Source organism: Diabrotica undecimpunctata, unplaced genomic scaffold (assembly GCF_040954645.1).
Source record: "Diabrotica undecimpunctata isolate CICGRU unplaced genomic scaffold, icDiaUnde3 ctg00002821.1, whole genome shotgun sequence".
Taxonomy (NCBI): domain Eukaryota; kingdom Metazoa; phylum Arthropoda; class Insecta; order Coleoptera; family Chrysomelidae; genus Diabrotica; species Diabrotica undecimpunctata.
In genome coordinates, this window is record NW_027314025.1 from 1 (window position 1) to 10,510 (window position 10,510).

The following is a 10,510-nucleotide window of genomic DNA, read 5'->3' on the forward strand; positions in this document are numbered from 1 at the left end:
CGCGCTATCTCAGAGTCAGTGTACGACCATCTCCCAGCAGTCCATCCATAAGTTTAAGAACTATTTTATTGGCTACGGGTATACCTATACTTTTATCTAATCCACAATAAATCTTTATATGGTACATATTATAGCCACCCTTTAGACATAACTTAAAAATTTTGAATCCAAATTTGTGTTTTTCCCCTTTATATTATAGACAAAATGATATTCGTCCTCGAAAAGGAATCATGCTTTCGTCAATACATACGTTTTCACCGGGTTTTGTGCACATTTTGAAATTTTTATTTTGAATATCAAGTAGAGGTTAAACTTAGTTTGCTTTTTCATGGAGGACACATTTCATTATTGAAGAAATACCACATTTGTAGTAGTAATTCAAAATGATTTCTGCTGATAACAATTTTTTTTTATAGAGCAAAGATCGTTTCCAATAATCTTTTAGGGTTGTTTTTCCATCGAGTCCCATCCAGGGGATGACTTCTAAATTTTTTTTCATTTCTGCCAAAAATACAGTTGGAGTTTATTCTTGATTTTGGACCAATGGTTTCGTTCGTCTTTTTTCTAAAATTTTTTGATCAACATAAATATTTGCCTGAAAAATCATTAGTTCAAATATCTCATCAGTTACGAATTGTTAAAATGAGTCTAATTCACTTTTACCTTGAAGTTGAATGGTTATTTCATCAGGAACTTCTACATGTTCATTGAAGTCAAAATTTTTAAAATTGCTAATAATTGGTCACCACATTTTTTCAGGAATATTGACATTTGAATTCGGGGAACATGCATCATTTCTACTTGATGCAACTTTTTGTTTTTTCACTTAAAGAACTTCTTCCTCTGATTGAAAATCGGAATTTTCGTTATAATCGTGATCATCATCAGAAGTTCTTTATCACTCATGTCAGTTATGTCAATCTGTTCTTCATGTCAAACATTCTTCCATCAATTCTCTCAGTCTTGCCTTTCTGCTTCCTCACGTTTGTAAGACATATCTTTTAGAACAAATACTGCTACTTCGCACTCAAAAAGACACTGTTCAAAACAGACTCTGAACGCAAATTACAACAATACGCTGCTAGTGTGTAGAAGTCTAGCCGTCCTGCTGCGGTATGCATATTATCTATACGCAGGCGTAGTGTTATATATTTTAATCAGGGGCCGCGTGTATTGCTTTTATTCACACGTTTAATTGGCTTAATTCTAATGATTATTAATATTTTTACTATTAACATGTTCCTAGAAATATATTCTAAATACGATTCTGCCATAAAATTTTTACAGCGCCACGAACCCAATCACAAAATATCGTTCGGAGCGTAATGTGTTAAAGTTAAAAGTAATTTTTTTGACAAAAGTATATTCAAAAATTAAACAAAAAAAAAACAGAAACACACGCGATTTTTCTTTTTTTTTCCAGGGGGTGCAGGTATAGCCATTTACAAAAAAAAATTTATCTTTCTTCTTCAACACAAGGTTTAGAAGTCTTTAGAATTCACAGTATTCGAGATAAAATGTTTCCAAGTTTCCCAAGTTTTCCCAAAGTCCACCATTTTTGGACCATTTTTATTATTTTATTTAAACATTATTCTATAACTTTTTTTTACGCAGTTTTAGGTAGATGCAATGCTACATTAGAAAGAAAAATAAATTTTCCTTATAATGTTCTATTATAGAATGATATAGGACTAATTTTATCAAGATAAGGTTCTTCAAAGTTTTCTACTTTTAACGATTTTACGTTAATCTTTTTCGGTTCTTAATCGGCTCTTTTTAATTTTATTTAACTTATTTTCTGGTACATTTAGTAATATGCTCTAAATAAAAAGCTTATTTTTTGTATTTTAAAATAGCCCATTGTAAAATCGAGGGCTAACGGTAACCAAGATATGGTTCGTCAAATTGTAATGCTTGCAAAGATTTGTATATAACTAAATGTACAAAGAAAGAATACTCCAGGCGCAGTTGTCACACACGAAAATGCCACTCAACCTGTAAAACTCATACAAAGAAGCTGAATTTTGCTGAGAATGTTCATGTTTGAACCTCAAAAAAGTTGCAAAGTAAGTTTCAGAAAGTGCACTCCTACCCCCGGGTTTTCCCCTAAACCCTCCTCTCATAGGAGAGGGGGAACAGTATACATTTATTTACCAAAAGTCTATACGCGGTGGAAAAAATATTTTAAACAAAATATATATGAGATAGTTTTAAAAAATTAGCACTTTCTCTGTCTTATGAACCCTTCTCTCAGAAACAACACTTGAAGCGTTGAGAATGGTTCATTCTACACAAAAAGTGCTAATAAATATTTTTGTTTAAAATTATCTCAGCTCTAAATTTCTTGTTTGAAACATTTTTTCTTATGTTGTATAGATTCTTGGTAAATCTATGTTTTGTCCCCCCTACTAGAGGGCGTTTTAGGGAGAAGCCCGGTGGTGGCAAACTTTCTTGCATCTTTTTTTGTGGCCCCAAAACTGACATTCTCAGCAAAATTCAGCTTGACTAGAAATTCTAACTAGAGACTAAAAGAACAATACAAAATACAAAATTACAATAGACTATTTTAAAGTACTGAAAATAGTCTTTCCTTCTTAGTTGGTAATGTATTTGGTAATGTATTTGAGAAATTTAAAAAAATAGCTGTGAAAAAATCGTTTAAAGTAAAAAACTTTGAAAAACCGTGTCTTAACCATAATAAGTCCTAGAACCTTCCACAGTAGACTATTTTTAAGCTATTTATTTTTTCTTTTTATTTAATGTAACACTACAAATACCTAAAACTGCGTGAAAAAGTTATAAGATCAATTTTTGCGAAAAAAAGATATCCCAAAAATAGTTTAAGTCGCAAATTTTGAAAAATCGTATCTTTGATACTGTAAATCCTAAAGACTTGTACCCAACGTCATTTTAAAACCTAATAAATGAGGTTTTTTGTGTAAAGCAATATCCATATCTATATGCTAGTGGAAAACAGTTATGGGGCAAAAAGAAAAATAGCGTGTTTTCCTGCTTTTTTTGTTGGTTTTTTGAACATCTTTTTGGCAAAATAAAATTATTTTTGACTTTAAAAGGTGACACTTCCATAGAAAAACTTATTTTATTTTGAACAAGTTTTCTGTAGATGTATATGTGCGAAAAGATCATACAATTCACGAAAAATGCACCCTAATGCATATGGACTAATTCATCCCTTTCTTAAAACTGCACCGCTTTAATTGCTACGACTCCACGGTTTTTTCATATTTGGTTCATTGAGTTCATTAAACATATGAAACAATAAAACTCCTTTAATGTAGTTCCTATCTAAAGTACATAAACAAACGTTGGGTTTAGGTGTAGAAAACACTTACATGGAATGAAAGATAATTTCTTTTTTTATTTTAATTAACGTGTCTCGACTACGAGGTCATTGACACGATGACAGTATAATACAATATAAAGTATATACAATTTTACATTTGACAATATACAGTACTTATTTTTTATATTTTTATCAAATTTAACCGTTACACATAATTATTAAACTTAGAGTTTACTAAGCACTTGGATGTCTTTTATATATTTAAACAGGTTTACAAATTTCTGAGTTTCACTTAACATTTCTTTAATATTATCTCCCAACTGGTGTTGTTTTCTGTTAGCAGAAAGATGCGGACATTCTATAAGAAAATGTCTGACTGTTACCAGATTGCTGCAATGGCCGAATGAAGGGGGATCGGTAGATGCCATTAGAAAGCCATGTGTAAGACGAGTGTGTCCAAGTCTTAATCTTCTTAGAATAATCTTGTGTCTTCTGGGCATAGGTGGTAGCTCTAAGGAAGGTATAACTGGTTGTATCTCGTGTAAGTGACTCTGAGTTGTGTTCCAATTAGCTTGCCATTTGTCATATATACGCTTTTTAAACATTTTCTTAATATCATTATGCAACTGGATATTTGATATAGGTATATCCAAAGTAGAAGCTTCTTTTGCAGCTACATCTGCAGCCTCATTTCCTACAACTCCTACATGTGAAGGTACCCAGACAATAGTGACAATTACTCCATGATCCGTAAGTTTATTACATATGTCATGTATTAAATTTACCAGAGGATGATCTGAGAACATGTTTTTGATTACTTGTATTGATGATAAGGAGTCTGTGCAAATCGCTACATTGCGATCAGTTGGTTCCAACATACGAAAAGCCTCGACGATACCGAATAGTTCTGCAGTGTATACACTACAAACGGCAGGAAGTTTGATTAGTTTTGTAGTGCTGAAAGAGGAAACAACAGCACTACCCACCCCTACATCATTTTTAGAGGCATCTATATAAAGAACTTTACGAAACTGATTTCGATTAAGTATGTCTAGGAACAATTGTTTAATTATAGCTTTAGAAGTATCATGTTTATTGAAAGAGCAAAGGGAAGTGTTGACATTCGGAAGTTGCTTATGCTACGGAGGATGTGTAGAGATATAAAAGAGTAAAGTTGCAGAAAGATCAAAACCGTCGAGAATAGAATTTAGTATGCAAGAGAGGGGTTGTGCAGCTCTAGTGGTCTGAGAATGATGAATGAAATTATTTGGTTGTATAATTAGTTGATAGTGAAATGAGAATTTATTTAACTGCTATATTTTTATTCAATTTATAATGTCTTTATTAATTCTAATTTAATTTTCTTATCTTAATTTATTAAAAAGCACTATGATTTATATTAATTTATTTAACCACTTAATACATAATTTATTTTAGGCGAACGTAACAATTAAAATCGCGAGCGCGTCGTCAGAATTAACTGTCCTCTTCCATGAAAGCTCCGTTATTATATATCAAAACACAGCCGGTCGAGAATTCAGCCTGATTATACTAGAAGGTCAATCCGTGTCATCGTTTCGACCGTTTTCTGGAAGGTCCGTTCAGGTAAATAGAAGCCTCTCGTAAAATCTAAAACATAAACATGTGAATAAAAACATGTTTACAGGTTTTTAATATGACTCATATTTTTACGTAACAATAGACTGGATTTTGTGGATTGGCTGATAAGCTAGCTGCATATGACAAAAGAAGATGTTGTCTCCTTAACCAGAGTGGTGGTTCGTTAGCTTCACAGTACATACTTTGAGCTGGGCTAGATCTGAAGGCACCTAAGCAGATCCTAAGACATGTATTGTGTACGGAGTCAAGAGCTTTCAGATGTGACTTGGAGGCAGACATATAGACAAAACTACCATAGTCTATTTTTGAGCAAATAATGGATCTGTAAACTGTAAGCAATACCTCTTCGTCGGCTCCCCAATGAAAATGTGCTAAACTTTTTAGGATATTAATATTTTTTAAGCAGTTGCCTTTCGTTTCCTGTATGTGTGTATTCCAAGTAAGTCTGGAGTCGAAGGTCAGTCCTAAGACTTTATGATGATCAATAACATCTAGTAATACTCCGTTGTATGTCAAAATTGGATTATCTTTTGTCGTTTTTCTGCTAAATCTCATGATTTTAGTTTTTTGAGAAGAGAAGGAAAGCCCAATATGCCTCGACCACCTTTCTATATTATCAATGGCTGTTTGTATTAGTCGACAGGTTGTTTCGGTATTCTTTTCTCTGCAAAAGAGTACAAGGTCATCAGCGTATAATGCGTGTTTAACTGGAAGATGAATACATTTGCCTACATCATTAAATGCCAAACTAAACAGAGTTTTGCTTATAACAGAACCTTGTGGTACTCCATTATGTTGAATACTGTAGCAGTCACAACTGCTAACATATAATTAATTAATATAATTTATTATTAAAATCCTAAAACCCCTCAGAATCCCGTTTATGAAACGTTTATGGGCAATAGACGAGAACGATGCGCAAGTGTAACAACTACAGGTCAAGAGGCGCTCAGCTAAGGTCAGTTTTGGCCAACAACTCACACTGAGAGGTTTATTTCTCCAAGCCTTTACCGGCACTTTTCGTCTTAAAATCGGGTAGAAAATCTGGGATTGGATTTAATATTTTCCCCGAACATCAAGGGAGAAATTGGAACAAATGATAAAGAATCTTGATTGAAAAACCGACTTCCAAATCTATAGAAATGAATATTTAAGACCCGGCTTCCAAACCTACCGAAATAATTATTTAAAACCCAGGTGAGCAATTAAATCTTTTAGTTTTATAGGCCTATCATTTTATTGATATTTTCATTGTCTTTTGAAATATTAAAAGTGTAAAATCAGAGTTTTCTCATATGTATCATGTGGCCTTGAGCCTAGATCGTTAATTTATCGGACACCTAATTAGTTTTTTCTGTTTTTTTTTTGTATACCTACTCGGTATAAAAACTTTCATGCCTAATTTACTAGATATTCTTTAAATGCGCAGACGCAATAAATAGACAGGATGACAGTCAGCTGATGAAATAAAATGTTTGTTTATTGTGGTAATTCGATGTAAGAGTATGTGTTGACAGTCATCTTTGGGTGCCTTGATGTTTCTCTAAATGTTATTTTTTGTAGATTTCACCCGATTAGGATAACGTTTAATATTGGAATTAGTTTAACCAAACACCTAATTCAACCCATTGGTAACCAGGAACCGATTGTCTCCAGAACCACAGCGTTCTTCTTCATTCGTTTTTTTCGGAGCCTCAAGGATCGTCAGAGTCTTAAGGGGACTTATCCAGGACCGCTGTAGTGTTGTGACAGACATTAACAACTAGTTTCTCAGGGTTAAGGTTTTTCTTGTAATTTACAACTTTGTATATGCATATACCAAGGTTAGTACTTATTACAGTTTTTGTAACATCTATAAAAAGTTAGGTAAATAGTTATTAATTAATTAAACTAGATTCATTGATAGGGAAGGGGTTCATGATTTTTGTATAGCGGGTTTTAAAAGGCAAGGGAAGAAATTTATGTATCAGGGTTTTTAAAAATTATATATATATATATATCTTTCCGAGTCTGTTGGCCATACTCATCACATTTGATCACTTTAGATATCTCCCAGCATCTATGTGTAAGCATAACACTTACACATAGATCTGGTGTTTAGCTGCTTCGACACATATTAGTCGTATATTTGTTAGGTAAGGTAGTTTCTTTTGTATAACCGTCACGGTTTTTTTTTAGTATTTATATTACCTACCTTACCTATCTAGGATTTAACTTTCGTAACTAACCTTAGTGTTAAGATTTCGCTTCTCCCATGGACTTAGATTATAGATTTACTAATACACTTTTTCGTTTGGCCCAGTAGTGGGGATATTTAATTTTGTCGTGGCTTTTTGGTCCTCGCATACCGTAGCCCCACTACTGTAATTATATTTTCTATATATATATAGGTGAGTTTTGTTAGTTGTTAATATTATAAATATATTTGTTACAAGTAGTTTTGCTTTTATTTCAGTTCCTGCTTACAGTTATAATATGGCAGAACAAGGTCAATAGTGTCTTTTCGGTTTTTAAACATTATTACAGGGTATTAAATCAATAGTACTTTATTCCTTGTTGTTCATAACTTCATTTATTTTTTTTGTTAATTTCCTTCAGAAATTAGCTGGCGTCCATTTTAGTATTTTCCTAGGCATCTCCGTATATTCTCTTATCTTACCCCTTTTATAGTTCCAGATTTTCCGGTGCATTATTATATTGTATTCTTTTGGTTAAAAGATCTCTTTTCCCCTTATCTCAAAGCCAAAACGCGCTATCTCAGAGTCTTTTCCCCTTATCTCAAAGCCAAATTCTCTGTGTTCTTTTGAGCTAAGCCATTCTTTTTATTATAACTTCTTTGCTAGTTCTTCTCTAATTGATCATCTCCTTCTCCATATACCACCTCCTAAATTTTATTTAGGTTTCAATTGGCGCTTTTGCGTTTGCAATTTGAGTAGGTTTCAATTGGCTAGACCCAAACGTGGGGCCTTTTTTTGCACGTACTTTTGGCTTTATATCTTTGGGTTTTTTTTCTCCCACTTTAATATCTGGTTGTGTACCTTTGGTGTTGTATTTAATTTTCAGCTGTTTTCTTTAACTCTTGGTTTCTTAACTGCAACATTGGTTTTGTATTTCAATATTTAGTTTATCTACATTATCTATTAAATATACCCGTAGTACCCTTGTTTTGCTATATTGTGGGTAGACTGAATAAATTGCTTTTTTTTGATTAACTAAATATCCATATTGGATTAATAATAAATAACATAAGTATATATTAAAAAAGGAAAAATTATTTAAATATTTTAAATTTAACTATCTTAACACTATAAAAGTCCGGAGTAGCACCAAAGTAATTCACCACTGTCTGGAAGTAACATTTTTTTGAAATTTCTAGGTTTCTCAGGGATTGTAGCCGTACCTTGCATCTGAGTTCACGACTGGATAAACAAGCAAACAATACTGGTAAAATAATTCAATTATAATAATAACCTGGAAACATAGAGTAAGTTAGACTTTACCTATTTTATCATAGTTTCCCTCATATATTTTCTGGTATATTTCCAAGTTGTATAAAATGTCTGCTTTCAAGGTAGAGCATCTGTTAGGTCCAGAATTAGAGTACGAGTTGAGAGTCCGGCACTTAAACGATCCATTTTTGACAACAGTGGAAAGGAAAAGGGTAGTGTTGCGTGGTGCATTAAAGCAAGCTGCAGCAAATCGGAGTTATGCTGTTCTGTCTGCTTCCCATCTTAATTTTAAGGACGAGATTGCGGAAATAGAGGTTACTCTTGCAGATCTGGTGGTCAAAATATGGTTCTTTTGTTGGTTCTCCTAGTGATACTGCCCTATGCTCGCTATACTTCTCGCTTAGGTCATGTTGCAGCTAGAGTCCATCTGTTAGAAGCTACAACAGAGGAAGAGGAGGAAGTGAAGAGGTCTCTTAATTTTCAGGGTTCTGATTCTGGAAGGTGAACTTGATTGTAAAGTGATTCCACAGGCACAGTCAACTCCTCATAATGCTAGTGGTTTCAGTAAATCCATTTCCCTTCGTTAAGTCTGCTCCTATTTATAAATGGGGTGTCCATTTTTCAGGTCAAGATAATGAAAATGTGTTAGTTTCTTAGAGAAGGTAGAATGTCTGCGTATAGCGCGTGGTAACAGCGAGGAAGAGTGTTACTCTTCTGCTGCCGATTTATTTAAGGATTCAGCCTTCACTTGGTATCTCAATAACCGAGGTAGTTTTGCTTCATGGCAAGAGTTAGTTGCCAAACTTAGGTCAGATTTTCTTCCATATAACTATGAGGACAATCTTCTTGATGAAATTAAGTCTCGAAAAACAAGCTCCGCAGGAGAAGGTAACTATATTTGTAAATGAGATTGTTAGTTTGTGTAAACGGTTGGAGACTCCTTTGTCTGAGTCACATATCATAAGGATCATTAGAAAAAATTTGTTGCCATCGTATCATTCTAGTCTGGCACTTACAGATATTTCTTCAGTTGCTGACTTAACGGAAAAGTGTAAGAAGTTAGAGGAAGTTTTGTCATGGTCTTCTGACAACGTGTCTAGAGTCCCTATTCATCAGAATTTCAGAAATAATGACTCATCTTATTCTGATAGACCCAATTATTCACGGTCTAGTAATAATAGAAATTTCAGAAATAATGACTCATTCTATTCTGGTAGGCCTAACTATTCTCGGTCTGGTAATGTCTCTTCTTTTAATTCGAAGCTTACCTGTTGGAATTGTTGTCAGTCAGGACATGGGTATTACGAATGTCCTGAGCCTAGAATTCGGTTCTGTTATGGTTGTGGACGTCAAGGTGTCCGTAAATGTTGAGTGTGAATTCTGTTCGGGAAACGACAGAAGGGGTGGGTTGGCCCTGGCTCCTACTCCTCGTCAAAATACAGGGAATACAAACACTGTCCAAACTCCTCTAAAACCAAGGAACCAGTTTCTCGAGTCTGGATGCCCAAGCTTCCACAAGCCAAACATCTCACGCTCTACCGAAAGACAAAAGACCACAGAACGGCAAATACCAACCGAAGAGAGGACAACGTTAGTTGAGCATGAACACCGTGATTCTTCTGTAGTTTCTTCAAGTAATCTCTTGTCTTCGTTTGTTGATTTATATATAAACTCATTGTTAGTTCGAAAAAACAAGGATAATCGTCCATATCTTGAAATATCTATCTTAGGGACATTCTTGTTTAGCTTTACTGGACACAGGGTCCAATATCTCTATTTTAGGTTCTCTAGGTCTGGAATTTCTCCAGAATTCAAATGTAAATATAGGAATAGATCAAAGTTTGCAAGTGACTACAGCTGATGGTCAAATTCAACCAATTTTAGGTCAATTCACTACTGAGATTTCTGTTAGTTTTTGTAAAAGAATGATTACATTCTTTGTTATTCCTTCAGTTAAGAATTCAGTCATCCTAGGTATGGATTTTCTAAAAACTTTTAATAGTGAATTAAATTTTACTGAATTTTCCTTATCTGTGTCTTCTTTCAATATCTCTTGTGTCAATGCTGTTAAAGATATGAGTCGACTTAATGCTCAGGAATTAGAGCAGTTAATAGTGTCATCACATCATTCTCTTCT

General features: G+C 33.8%; 1 protein-coding gene across 1 annotated transcript; it reads right to left on the minus strand.

Annotated features, from left to right (window-relative positions):
- Positions 1–3,528: 3,528 nt before the first annotated feature.
- On the minus strand, positions 3,529–4,110 carry LOC140432102 (uncharacterized). The gene has a single exon (XM_072519939.1). The coding sequence runs from the start codon at positions 4,108–4,110 to the stop codon at positions 3,529–3,531; it is 582 nt and encodes a 193-aa protein (XP_072376040.1).
- Positions 4,111–10,510: the final 6,400 nt, after the last annotated feature.